We start from the raw sequence: 14,238 nt of genomic DNA, 5'->3' as shown, positions 1-14,238 counted from the left end.
CTTTGCAGAATTTAGAAGGTTCCCTTTACATATCTGCCTTTATATTGTTATATAGGGAGGAGGTGGCGGTGCGGCCTCAACACGTCTTTGGCGTGCAGGGTGGCGAGCTAGGTCATCGGGCCAAGATCTGGGCTGCGAGGCCGATCTGGCTAGATGGGTCTTGCCACGGCCGGGGCGAAGGGATCTGGTGGTTACTCAGATCGCCGGTACCTGTAGCCTTGCGCTTGGACCGCCTCCTTCCTCTCATGTCACTCCGGCATGGAGGTGACTAGCGGTGTGGGGGCCTGCTAGTCTCACGAATAATGGAGGGTGATCCTAGGATTCTTTCTGTCACCAAGATGATAATTTGTTGGTGCTTGTCCCCATCGATCTAGCGGAAGTGGCGTGTTCCGGAAGGCTCCGCCGATGCTCTACGAGGCGTTTCAAAACCTACGATCTATGATCGGGCGATGACGATGTTTGTGCATTATTCCCTTTTTAGAGTCGTCGCTTTTGAAAAAGCTGGACTTCAGGTGCTATCTTGGTGGTGTTAGTACTACTGTTTCAATGAATGAATCACTGTAGCGGGACGTTTCTTTTGTGTAATTCTTTTTTGTTGTTGTGTGCATGTGCCGCTAGGCAATGCGTTGCTGCAGAGGTAATTAATATATACTCTTTATCGAAAAAGGTAATTTTTTTAGTCCCTGATTAAAACTTCCTAATTAACCACGCCATGCAATTTTTTTACACATGATGCATATTCATTCCATTTAACTCAGAAATCTGTTAGTAGAGATGCTCCTTCTGCACTGCAAGTATTGGAAAAGATGCCACATAGTAAATCTACCTGGAGCTGATTTGCCGGTCAAGCAATTTAATCATCTGTATGCCACTTTTCTTGAATGGAAGGTTATTCACAGTTTCCTAGCAGTGCCTTATTTGCTCTCAACTTACAACTATCATCTGCTATCTTTTTAGTCTGCTACTTCCTGACCAACGTTGTTATTGATTGGCTACATGTAACAATATTAATTTGTGTTTATTTAGAAAATAGGAGCCTCCCAAGAATCCATCGAATATTTGCCAACATGGGGACGACTATGTTTGCCTAGTCTTTTCCGGACTGGTGACTTCAACTCCACCTATCGTCCAACGAAGCTAGATACTATAGTGTGATATCTACACTAAATTTATGTATTCGTTAAAATGTCACGATCTGTAAGATTGAGTGAAATAGTGCCATGCTTTCTCAGACTCTCAAATCGTATGCGATATTAATTCCAAAAATTGAGAAGGTACATAAAGTTTCAGTTTAGCTCTTCAATATAGTTTTTCATTGATAGTGTACCTAAATGTTCCCGCAGCAACACACGGGTGATCATCTATTTACATATATATCTCACACCAACATCAACAGTGCATGGCTTATTACAACTCAAGTGACACACATACACACATACATCACCAAACATATAGAATATCTCACACTCCAATACTCCGTCCATTAATAGATGTCGGAAGATTCGTCTAAATTCAGATGTACCTATGCACTAAAGAGTGTCTAGATACATTCGAATTTGGATAAACTTTGGACATCTAAAAATAGACAGAGGTAGTAATATATATCACAAGAATAATAAGCATGAAGGTCGGGCCTGGTAGAGTATCTCCACTTGTGTCGGATGGACACAAGGGCAATTGACATATATAAAATGGGTGTATCTTTTTGTGGAACACTGCTAACAAATCCGGAGCTTAGGAACTCGTGGTGAATACTGAATGGTATACAGTTATACACCAGGAGGAATTAACATACCAATTGATGGTTGAACAGATGTGTGGATAATCCTAGGTGATTACTCTGAGGTAGCTGGTCACCTTGGTGTGTTCGTTGAAGGAGGCGAACTTCGGTGGAAGCTTGGGCTCGTAGCTATCGTAGTGTGAGGTCGAGAGCCACTCGAGCTTTCTCCACCAGCTCCTCTCACCATTCACCGTCACCATCTCTTGCTGATCTTGTAGGCACGGGAGGCTTCGGAGGCTCCAACATCCCCGGACGTGAAACTCCTTCAACATGGGTGCAGTTATGGTGGCTTTGTTGTTGTTTCTGAATTGCTGGAGCAGTGGCAGATCCTGCAGACGTATCCTTTGGAGGTTCGGAAGCTGATACGTATCATCTTGCAGATCAACTGCGGATGAAAATTTTCTTCAGGTTGTAGCAGAATAGGATGTCAAGTGTCTTGAGACATGGTAGTGTTACAGCATCTGGCATCATGGCCTCCAATCTTGGGCAGTACTCCAAGTGCAGGTGCTCTAATGAACTGAAGGCAATACTACTGAATTCCGAGCAGAACAAAACAAGACTTCTCAGATTACAGACATGCACATTTCGTAGATTTTTCAAGCCTGAAGAATACTTGAAAACTTGCTTCATTTTATGGCACCAAAGTAGCTCGCATTCTTCTAGATCATGAAAATTGCTCCAACTAGAAAAAATTTCCATACCAGTATCACATGTCACTAATACTGATTTAGTGACAGATAGAAGATGGTATAAACCAGAAGGTGGATGTCGCATCCCTGTGATCTCCACATGGCGGTCAGTTTGCTGGACTGTATTTGGTGACACAATTTCAATTTCATGTGCATAGCAACTGCTATATGCATCCATATATGTTAATTGCTTCTGCAACAACTCTTGCAACTGGTTATAAACCATTCCTTCATGCTGTAATCTCATGTTATTTGTACTGCATAGAGCGACTCGAACATAGAAAGAATGGAAAAATCGTCCATCTCTTACTAGATCCACGCAAGATTCTCTGAAGCTAAAGAAGAACATGGTGTTGGAAACACACACTTGAGAAACTTGATCAAAGTGATTACCATTTCCTTCATTGCAATGATCCAAGTAAAACACCTCTGGAAGTCTCTCTAGCATATGCCAAGGAAATCGCAACAGAGACGAAACACCCACTAGGAGCAATCGTCTGAGTTGCGGACCATTAGGGATATCTGCAGGGAGCTCGTGAATAGATGTACCTGACAAATCAACCTCCTCCAAAGCACCCAGATTCTTGAGCTCGATGGACCTAAGTTTTGTACATCCACGTAAGGACAAGTGTTGAATAAGAGGTGCGCCAATCAACGAGAAGGATTTCAGGTTATGATGCCCTTCCAATCTGATTGTATGGAACCTAGAGATTGACCTTGAGAGTGAAATCAGGTTATTGTTGTCAATGAGTTTAAGAGACTGAAGCTTCTGCATTTCTTCAAACATCTTCTGGGGGAAGTATCTTATTCGAGTCTTTGAGATCTCAAGGGTCCTCAGGATGGATAGCGCAACCATGGAACGAGGTAGCTCCACAAGGCTGGAGCAGTTTACAAGAATAAGCTCTTCAAGATTTGACATGTCCTGGAAGAAATTGGGAGGGAACATAGTTATCTGTGAATGTGACATGTCGAGATATATCAAAGTGCTCTTTCGGTTGGCTACATCTTGCGTGAGATGAGAAAAAGGAACTCCATTCATATCAAGGATCTCAAGCTGGCATAGACTGGACAATGGTGAACTCGTACTTTTTGTTGAATATGTGTCACTAGTTGTGGAGGAAACAAAGAGAGTTTTGAGATCATGGCAGCCTCGAAGTGAGAGCAACCGAAGGTTCTGGAGACAGCCAATGGAACAAGGGAGTGATCTTAGTGGAGTGTAGGAGAGATCAAGGACACGAAGAAAGCAGAGTTTGGGTAATAATTGATTTAGTTTGGAAAGTATGAGTGACTGTTGCGAGCAGCCTCTTAGAATAAGTGCAGTGGTACCCCTGGCTTCTTCCTCCTGGCTCAACAACCATTCTCGGCTTACATGCCATCCATGGTCACCAGAAAAGGAGACCCATTTCTTCTTGTTATCAGATAGTTCATCTACTGCGATGCTGTCTGCAATGAGGGCATGGTAGACAAGAAACTGTGCAGCAGTACATGTGGCTTCATTAGCTTCATTAGCAGGTGAAAATGGTAGCTGCAATAGAGAGTACTCCTTAAACGCTTCAAGGATGATCCTCCCAACTCGATGCATATAGGAACACTTGCTGCTGCTGATGAAGCTAGTTTTTTCTTTTGCCTTGATAGACTGACAAGGTAGGATGCCTTCGACGGCCCACTGGTGGATGAGCTCATCCGAGGTAACATCCGCAGCTTGTGAATGTTTGGCAAAGATAGCCATGGTGTAGTGGAAGCAATCAAGGGCCACGCGATGCCAATGCTCTTTGCTTTCTTGATTCATCATTTTTAGTATGTGGTCGGCTGATTGATGCAGCGCAGCGAGGATAAGAATCACAACCTTGTCATCACTGTCAATGGATATAACTTCATCTTCTGACTTGCTCTTGTTGTAGGTATCTTGACAACTGGTTGAGATGATCCATCTAGAATCTTTCCACATGGGCGGAGGAAGCCCACAATCTCGAGTAAAACTGGCAATCTCAATTGGCGTCTCAAGGTTCTCAACCACTAGCAAGTACCTCTCTGTTGACAACTTCTTAATTATCAGAGGAACTATCACGTGTTGGAGGTGATGCTCCAAATTTTCAGACCTACCAACATCATAGGTGTAGTACTGTATCAAGAACTGCTCTTTATTGCGCATGTCACAGTAGTCGTCGAGCAGCCTGAGCTCCTTTGCCACCGTGGCGGCCAGTAGGTACTTGATGCTCATGATGCCACTTCCCACGACTTCATCTATCGTTGGCGTGGCCTTCAAATCTACTTTTATCACATGCTTGAAAACGCCCACGTAATCGATGCGTCCATAGGCAGCAGCAAATGTTTCTGATATGGCCCGTCTGAATGATGCCATGTGCCCCAGCCCGACATTCCAATGCACAAAACCTCTGTACATTTGTCCACGGAACAGATCATAATATGCATCCTTTCTGCGGTATCCATTAAACCTGACCACATAAACAGATGAATAATTAACACTTCATTAATCGAAATTATCAACAACAAGCTTGCCGAAAATGATTTGTCAACATCAATCGTGTATTCAGGGCATGCATTAAAAAATAGAACGAATGGCTTTAAATTAAGAAAGTCCAAACAGCCAACGGTGCACAGGTTTGATGCTGGGATACCAGTTTACAAAACATGCTCACAAGAGAGAAAAACAACACCAAACATTAATGATAGTGGCAGCTACAATCATTTAACAAATAGAAAATACTCCCTCCATTAATTCCAAAGAATACGACGTCCTTGTTTTTCATGTTTTTCCTTACCAAAAAAATTACTCCAAATAAGAAGATGGTTAGTCTAAAGTTAGCATCATCAGAAAGTGTTTTCCAATATGAATCTAATGATATTAATTGCGTACAACATCATTAAGATTTTGTTGCTCAATTTTTTCGGTCAAAGTTCAGCTTGGAATACGTGTGCGCTTTATTCATTGATTATTCATTGAAACGGGGGTAGAAATAAGATTATCCAATGCTTAGTTCTTTGTCCCCACGCTAGTCCCCGCTCCACACCTCTCTGCCTGCCGCCGACAACGCCGCCATGGCCCCCAAGTAGGGAGTGTGACGTTTAGCTTACTAGGTTGTTGTGAGAAAAAAACATACATTGATAACCAATACAAATACATTGTGTAACTTAAGAGATGAATGTAAAATAAAAAAGTTATGAACAATACCAAAAGTCTCTATCTCTTAGATCTTCACGCCATTTTTCCCGCGTAGCATCAGGCCATCTTCCCCTCGAAGATGATTCCATGATGTATGTTCAGTAGTTTACCAAACTTCCTAGTTTTCCCAGCCTGGAAGAAGGTGACGTACGTGAATCGGTTAGTAACAAGGATTATGTGATCATTACCATAAGCAGGGAAACAAAAAAAGATTGTATAATGTGTGTAAACTGGATAGGACTAGTAGAAATTCAGTACTTGTTAAAGAAAGAACCTTCTCAAGATAAGAAAATACAGTCCACGTGCAAGACATACTATGCTAATAAAGGAATAAGAAAAAAAATACTAGTGAAAAATAAGAAACCGCACACTACTTCTTGAACATTTTTTTCGATATGGGGAAACTACTTCTTGAACATTGAGAAGTACTAGTGAGTAGTGAGTTACTGCACATTAGTTCCCTGGTGGTCGCTGCAATTCAGGGAGGCTAAGGAAGGACAAGGACAACCTCTTGATATTTCTGGGTGAGGTTCCTTTTGCTTGGAGTGAGCATGCATGATGGGAAAACAGTTCAGTTTGGAGCACGAGTGTCCGTTGCTGTTGCAACTTTTGTTGTTGATTAAACCCTTTCTCAGATGAACAGATATCCTATTTTGTCATATATTATTTAGATGTATCTATTAGGACATTTCTGCTGATACGTTTTCCCGATATTTAAATGTGAAACGGTGACATCAGCATATTCACTTTTGGCTACACCACATGCTAGATCTGGCACAAACAGTTCAGATAAGGGCAGGTATGAACCATTTACTCTCACACAATGATAGCAAATTTAAACTAAATGTTATTATATTTATATTTAGCAACATGTAGATCTTTTCTAATATTAGGATTTTTTATAATTTTAGATAAACGAAGACCTAAATTTTTTCAAGCAATGCTGAAGACATAAAGACCGTTGCTCGATCAATCAAGTGGAAATAATATAAAGCAGACACTTGTGCATCAACGTATATCGTTACCTCTCAGATGATCAGCTCTGGCCTTCTGAGAAGCTTTGAACAAAAGGAACAGGGAATAACTTGGCACATGCAGGATCTTAGAAGATCACAAGAACAATATTCAGCAACCCTTAAACGAAGGCTGCCGAATAAATATTAATGCACTTTCATTTCGCTTGATAACTGCACGCTAACTTCCTTGTACAGTCCTGAGGTAACAGAAGTAGTTGATGTTACTTGTTATTATATAGCCTAGAAGTAAGTAAATAAGAAATAACAGGAAAATGCACCTGGTGGTAGAATATTGCACTGTATGGGGGTAATATGAATGTCAACAGATGACCGGTCTGGTCACTAGATTTACTAATCTCAATAGTGGGAGCAGTGAATAACCTCTTTGTGTGTATTTGGTGGAACTGATAATTAGAAAAGCAAGAAAATTAAAGACTTGGGGAAACAACAAATGTGAGAAGCCAATATTTTTTGGTTTTTGAGTATTGGTTAGAGGAAAAGGAAATTAAGTCTATGTGTAACAAGAACACAATGTCAAACACGCAAAGCCAGTGATTTTTTTTGCCTATGTTTTGAAATTCAGAGCTACAGTAGTTGTAGATCCAAAATAAAAAAAGTAAAAAGAAATAAAATTAATCAGTAGCTGGAAAAAAGGGTTGTACTCTTGCTGAGGAAGAGCGATGGCAAACTGGAACTGGAACATGCAATCATTTTTCTTCTGTATCGATCATTAAAAACGAAGAGTATTGTGGATGTGTGACAGAAGGAGACACCAATGATTTGTTTTGTATTCTTTTTGTAACGATGTATAGAAATGGGCTTAAAACGTAAAACTGGATAATGCAAATATTTTTGGGTTCCTTTTTGTTATTGACCACTACAAACAAAGACTATTTTCAATATGTGAAAGAATGAGAATCAAGAGCGGAAAACAGCTGTGTGTGTATTTGTTTTTCTTCGTTGATGACTAAAAAGGGTTAGGTCGTAGACTAGATGAAAGCACGGAAGTGAGTGAAAATAGCAATGGAAGTTCAAACTGAAGTGACTCTACTAGCTACAATACAACTGAAGACATATTGAAAAACAAAACCGGTCGCATGAGAAATAAATGCCTGGGAAGCAGATTGGTGGAGGGCGCCGGGGGGGGGGGAGTTCAACAGTTGCCCTTTGTGACCTGTATATATATACACACATATATAAGAAAACAGACCAAAGATGGGATGCTTGGTTACAGCAACAAGCAAAGAATACACTTTGCTCTTAGATTAAAGCTAAAGGAAGGAAACGAATCATGAATGAATAAAGAAGAAAGGGATAACTTGACATGTGCATCCATGCCAAAAAGACATTATCTGAACTTGAATTTTCGCTCTTGTTTTTTTCTATTGCCTACGGGATAAATTCAGCTCTGTGATTCCATGGTTATGGGTCTACCTTTTCAACTTTGCACTCTTGTACCACTAGGTAATCGCGGTGGTTGATGATACTCTCGTAAGTAGTGATCTTATAACTGGATGTTTGCGCATTCCTAAACATGTACACGAGGATAGCATAATTTGGTGCGACATTGGATTTTGTGGCAGTTTTGAAGTAAATGGAGAAAGGAGAGAAGATTACAAGAGATGAAATGATGTCTCAAATCTTGTGTGTTGATCTTATACTCTATCTTTTACATAGCACAATTTATTGTCACAGACAAGGAAAAGCAAAAACAATATGCTTGTCCTTCAATCTTGTGCATTGCTCATAAGTGAACTGAAATAAAAGCACAAACTAGCATTGCCTTTATGTGGAAGTGCACAATTTATTAGGGTGACCATGCCTTCAGCTTGGTATAGTCTGCCATCCGGTACCACGGCGTTCCAAGCAACATATAGTCTGAAAATTGAACAAGCCAAAGAACAAGGCTGGAAAATAATTTTTATTTGCAAACCAGAAAATTTTGCTTAGGAGCCTCCTGCTGTGGCTCATCTGGAATGCTTCCACATCCCTGTCTGGATCCAATATCCAATCATTCTCACCTGGTTCTTAACAATATGCGTGAGAGAAACTTGCAAAACTGAACTCAAGCATATCGGACATGACAAGAGAAGACATGGTTAGGGAGTGTGAATGCTACCAAATGATGTGTTGGTAAGTCAAACAGGTAGAAAAATATTACCTTGTACACAGCCAGGTGAAGACGTCGAAGTCCCCATTTTACTTGATGTGGAACGATGTAAGCGCCTTATAGTTTACTATGTGCAGGTTTATGCACATGTAGAAGTAGTACCGAAAAACAGCTGATACATTAGGGATTGACAATCCCCAAAAGTAGGGAAGACAGATGATGGCAGCTCGAGTAGGAAGAGTTTCTATATCTTTTCTGTAGATTGCGCTTCTAGTTACAGCCATGATCTGAGAGAGAACATATATGACAGTGAAAAATGGTACTGGTCAATCAGAAGAAGTGATCTCTGCCGTATGAGAAACAAGACCTAAGTACCAAAGATAATGACATGGAACAATCATGAAAATAAGAGAGAAAATATAAAGTGCGTTATAGAGAGAAAGTTTCACCGCCAAATCCAACACCCATTGACTGAAAAATAGGGAGCTGATATACTGCTGCCAAGAACAGCCAACAGCTATACCTGCATTAAGACCGTCTTAAGGGAACCACTACATCTTGTTTTACTCTCTGAATCATCTTTTCACAGACTCTAGAGACTGCTTTAGCAACGACTGAAGTTAGAAAAGCTTGGGTTCATAGTCTTCCTAATACGCGTTGATGATATGCAATAGAAGAAAACAATTGAAGAAGCATACATGCATGGACCACTGATAAATATTTTTGTTCTACTTCATTATAAGGCAGAGCAAAACCCAGTCCGTGAGCCACGTGTTCTCACCCAGAGTGGCCTGCCGCCGGCGCCTCATCCCGCTCCCCCGCGCATTCCCATCCCGACCTCCACTGATCCGCGAGCGCGTCTCTAGCGCGGGCAAGGAAGGCGACGTCTCCGCCGATGCACCGGCGATGCTAGGAAGAAGATCCAAAAACATCCGTGCCTATTTTCGCTGCGAAGAAAGAACACTCGGTGTGTTCAATCGCCCTCCTCATCATCGTCGCAGTGGTAGTATCGGCGGCAGCGCGTTTCGTCGAACACCTCGACGCTCGTATCCGCCTCGCCTAGGTAGGAGAATGTGAGCACGCAGCTGGCTTCGAGGTCATGGTAGCACGCGACCTTCTCCCAGACGGTGTGGAGGTACATCTTGTCACGCCCATCGAAGAGCACGTCCACCGGCCACCGGCAGCAGTCATGAAGTAAGAACGAAGAGCATCGACGTTGGCTCGATCACATACCGAGAGCCACCACCGCCAAAGGGACAGCTCATCACCGGCCCGTGTAAGAACGAGGCGAGCGGAGGAGCATCACCATTTAACACAAGGTTGTTGCGAGCCTTCCAGATGGACCACAGGATAGTCGCAACTCGCATGTGCCAAGAGGCGGGGGAGAAACCTGCAGGGCCTCGGATGGCCCAGACAGAGAAGCGCCCGGTTGGGAGTGGGACATCCAACCGAGACCATACCTCAGCAGCGACGAGGCACTCGAAGAAGAGGTGCCTCCCGGTCTCAATGTCCGGGCAGGCAGCACAGGGGCGCAGCTCTTGTGGAAAAGGTTTGCCCTAGTGCTCAGCCGATCGATGTCCGCCAAGTAGGTAAAGATCTTCAGCTTCCGAGGGAGCCGAAGTGACCAAGCCACGCAGGCCGATTGGTCCCTGGGGCGTGCAGGCGAGAGCATGCTGTAGGCCTCACGCGAGGTGAACCGAGGTGTCGAAGGAGAGTCGATGAAGCGTCTGCACCGACATGGACAAACCTATCCTCTAAACCGACATGGACAAAATTATACTATACTCACGTACGAACTCTACTACCACGTCTAAACTTGTCTTGCTTAGCTAAGCTCCACACTTACCTAATCAAGATTAAGCTAACATTCTGGCATTCCGTATGTACAATTCCCAAATAAAAGGGCTAGTACCCCTCTGTCGACCGACTGACCGACCACTTTGTTTCCTGTGAAAACGGGTTGATTTTTTCTTGTTTCCAACATACATCTTAATGAAGTGTGTGTTATTATGTTTGCTGATGTGTGTGTCAGCGTGTCACTTGAGTCCTTTATTATTTGGATATGTTTAATTATCAATTGTGGTTTTGACACGCTAGGTGACCTGAGTATTTGATTCAGACTATTTGTTTGAGCTGTAGTGTTGTACTATTCAAACTATTTTTTTTTCATCTACAATGAACTAGATTCTTCAAAAGGAATTTCATAACAAAAAATCAGCTGGACCATATCTTGCATATTGGCTTGTTATATTTAGGAGTGCTCAAGCGCCTATATATCCAAATAATAAAGGATTTTGGCTTCCAGCATGGGAAAACCTCACATCTGAGAGTACACATGCAAAAGTAATCTTGAACATATAACACCGATGTAAGGTAAGGCACCAAATAATCTTGAACATATCACATTTCAGAATGAGAGCTTATAAGTTACAAGATGAGAGGTGATCACGCCAGACCAGCGCATGGACCTTTTGGCTAGGTAGTTCAAACCTATTGGAGCATAAGTTAGGTCAGCCATGGTCAAGGCCATGTTTAAAGTAAACACAACCCTTAGCTCATTACATCGCAACTAAGCTTATTAAGTTAGTGGACTACGGCCGTATATGTCCATCATGGACCAGACTACCTTCACTAGAAGCTTACTAGCACCACAACTTACTTTCGTCTCCTCTTTACCACGGCGTTGTGGTGCGAATTCAACTCTTTGTTCGCTAGTAGAATTAGAATCACCAACACCACCACCACAATGACGACAACACCCTTACTAACAAACTCAAACATAAGCATTCTTCCTAGGCAGATAGTAAGGACACGGCGCTGCAGAGTGATAACTGTCAAGTCACCAGAAAAAGTCTCTACACCATCTTCCTTGCTATTATGAATCACAATGTTTTCTTCAACGCCCTCCATGCCAACTCTGATCTCTCCACAGAAATGTCCTTCGATCATCTCGATTTCAAAGGTACCCTCGATTGCATTTAGAATAGTTGCGTAGCTGACCTTCACCGTACTAAACCAGCTCTCAAGAGTTCGACTTCCAAAATTAACCTTCTCGTCTCTACGATGAACGTGTCCATCGATGCTAAGTATGCCATTGCTGATTTGCTGGCCTAATTAAAGACTCTCCGTCAACTCTGATTTTGAGATTTATCTCTAGGTATATGAAATCAAGTAACACCAGACCTCGACCTGGGCCAGTTAAAATCAAACTTTTATCCTGTGAAAAGATTTGGAAAAGATTAGAGCGTGTCCATCTAAATACCACTAAAGTATGCAACAAAATATGCAATTGAGTTATACAGTAAACAAGTCAAGATAGACATCTCATGACAACAACCAACTAGTATTTAAGTAATGGTCGTGAAACAAAGACATACAGCTGAGTTGATAGTCTGGTAATCCTCTCTATGGCGGTTAAACATGTATATGCACTTTTGGTCAACGTTGTCTCTCGCGATGATGGTGCCATACACGTTGATGGGAAAGCCTCTGTCCGAGGAGGCAATCTTGACTGAAAGTATGTTTGCAGAGTCTTCTAGGTTCAAGCCGCGTGTGTACCCGCTGTTGGTAAACCGCATTGGAGCGATAAGCGCTGCGTGGAAAAACCAAAAGGAACAATCATTGTGATAGACTAAAAAAATCCGTGTGTATAACAAAAGCATAACCATGCAGAGGTGATCACGCCAGACCAGCACATGCACCTTTTGGCTAGGTACGTAGTTCAAACCTATTGGACCATAGAGTTAGGTCAGCCATGGTCAAGGCCACGTTTAAAGTAAACACAACCCTTAGCTCATTACATCACAACTAAGCTTATTAAGTTAGTGGACTACGGCCGTATATGTCCATCATGGACCAGACTACCTTCACTAGAAGCTTACTAGCACCACAACTTACTTTCATCTCCTCTTGACCACGGCGTTGTGGTGCGAATTCAACTCTTTGTTCGGTAGTAGAATTAGAATCACCAACACCACCACCACTACAATGACGACAACCCTTACTAACAAACTCAAATGTGAGCATTCTGCCTAGGCAGATGGTAAGGACACGACGGTGCAGCGTGATAACTGTCAAGTCACCAGAAAAAGTCACCACACCATCTTCCTTGCTATTATGAATCATGATCTTTTCTTCAACGCCCTCCATGCCAACTCTGATGTCTCCACAGAAATGTCCCTCGAGCATCTCGATTTCAAAGGTACCCTCGACAGCATTTAGAATAGTTGCGTAGCTCACCTTCACCGTACTAAACCAGCTCTCAAGAGTTCGACTTCCAAAATTAACCTTCTCGTCTCTAGGCTGAACCTGTCCATCGATGCTAAGTAAGCCCTTGCTGATTTGCTGGCCTAAAGGCTCTCCGTCAACTCTGATTTTGAGATTTATCTCTAGGTATATGAAATCAAGTAACACCAGACCTCGACCTGGGCCAGTTAAAATCAAACTTTCCTCCTGTGAAAAGATTTGGAAAATATTAGAGTGTGTCCATCTAAATACCACTAAAGCGTGCAACAAAATATGCAGTAGAGTTATACAGTAAACATAATCGAGATGGACATCTCTGAGAACAGCCAATTAGTACTGAAGTAATGGTCGTGTAACAAAGACATATATACCTCTGAGTTGATAGTCTGCTAATCCTCTCTATGGCGGTTAAAAATGTATATGCACTTATGGTCAACGCTGTCTCTCGCGATGATGGTGCCATACACGTTGATGGGAAAGCCTCTGTCCGAGGAGGCAATCTTGACATAAAGTATGTTTGCAGAGTCTTGTAGGTTCAAGCCGCGTGTGTTCCCACTGGTGATAAACCGCATTGGAGCGACAAGCGCTGCAAGGAAAAAAACAAAAGTAACAATCATTGTGATAGACCAAAAAAAATCCGTGTGTAGATCAAAAACATATCGGAGCATCGCCAGATGTTTAGTAAACTGCGGAATCAGCATACAATGTAGTGGATGGGTGCAGGGGAGATTCTACCTACGCAAGGACCCAATCCGTTATTCGTCACTAGGCCATTAGCGCAAAGACCTTTAATTAGTACCAGCAGCGTGTCTGCGTTTACATTCACAGTAGGCATTAGAGTTTTTTCTTCTTCTAACACCGTTCTTCAAGTTGAGCCTGAGCCCTGCCAGGATTTAATGCCTGCAATCGCCAATGACTGAAATAACCTCCAAGATACGTACATAGCTGAAGAGAGCCTCCTGACCGCTCTAACGTTTTCACCCATGCATGCTTTTGAAACGGAAACAGGAATTCGGGATCTCTGCCAATGACTTACACTCCTCGTCGATGTCGAAGATGGAGAAGTCGGTGAAGGAGTAGCGCGTGTAGACCTCGCGCCCGGTTTTGGGGTCGCGCTCCAGGATGGAGTTGAGGACGGCACGGTGCGCCGCGCCTCTCCGCCGTCGCTCCTCGTCCTTCCTCGCCTGCTCCGCCTCCGCACGCAGATGTGCCTC

The 14,238-nt window shown here is 42.7% G+C and overlaps 1 protein-coding gene and 1 long non-coding RNA gene across 3 annotated transcripts; both read right to left on the bottom strand.

Annotated features, from left to right (window-relative positions):
* Nucleotides 1-1,827: 1,827 nt before the first annotated feature.
* LOC124647007 lies at nucleotides 1,828-4,753 on the bottom strand (the record flags this gene model as incomplete). The annotated part of the gene is given in 2 exon segments (XM_047187017.1): nucleotides 1,828-2,157; nucleotides 2,159-4,753. Coding segments are annotated over 2 exon segments (2,925 nt in total), but the record flags the coding sequence as incomplete, so codon positions are not given.
* A 6-nt stretch (nucleotides 4,754-4,759) lies between these two features.
* Nucleotides 4,760-7,106, bottom strand: LOC124649346. 2 transcript variants are annotated; one of them, XR_006986619.1, is made up of 4 exons: nucleotides 6,948-7,106; nucleotides 6,679-6,866; nucleotides 5,663-5,785; nucleotides 4,760-4,925 (listed from the first exon to the last, which is right to left on the bottom strand). It is a non-coding gene; the product is annotated as an uncharacterized LOC124649346 (long non-coding RNA). The 2 variants fall into 2 exon arrangements; XR_006986618.1 differs by having other exon boundaries at nucleotides 6,679-7,106.
* Nucleotides 7,107-14,238: the final 7,132 nt, after the last annotated feature.

Source organism: Lolium rigidum, chromosome 4 (assembly GCF_022539505.1).
Source record: "Lolium rigidum isolate FL_2022 chromosome 4, APGP_CSIRO_Lrig_0.1, whole genome shotgun sequence".
Lineage (NCBI taxonomy): Eukaryota > Viridiplantae > Streptophyta > Magnoliopsida > Poales > Poaceae > Lolium > Lolium rigidum.
The sequence above is the reverse complement of the archived record's forward strand: the minus strand, read 5'-3'. Positions and strand labels throughout refer to the sequence as shown.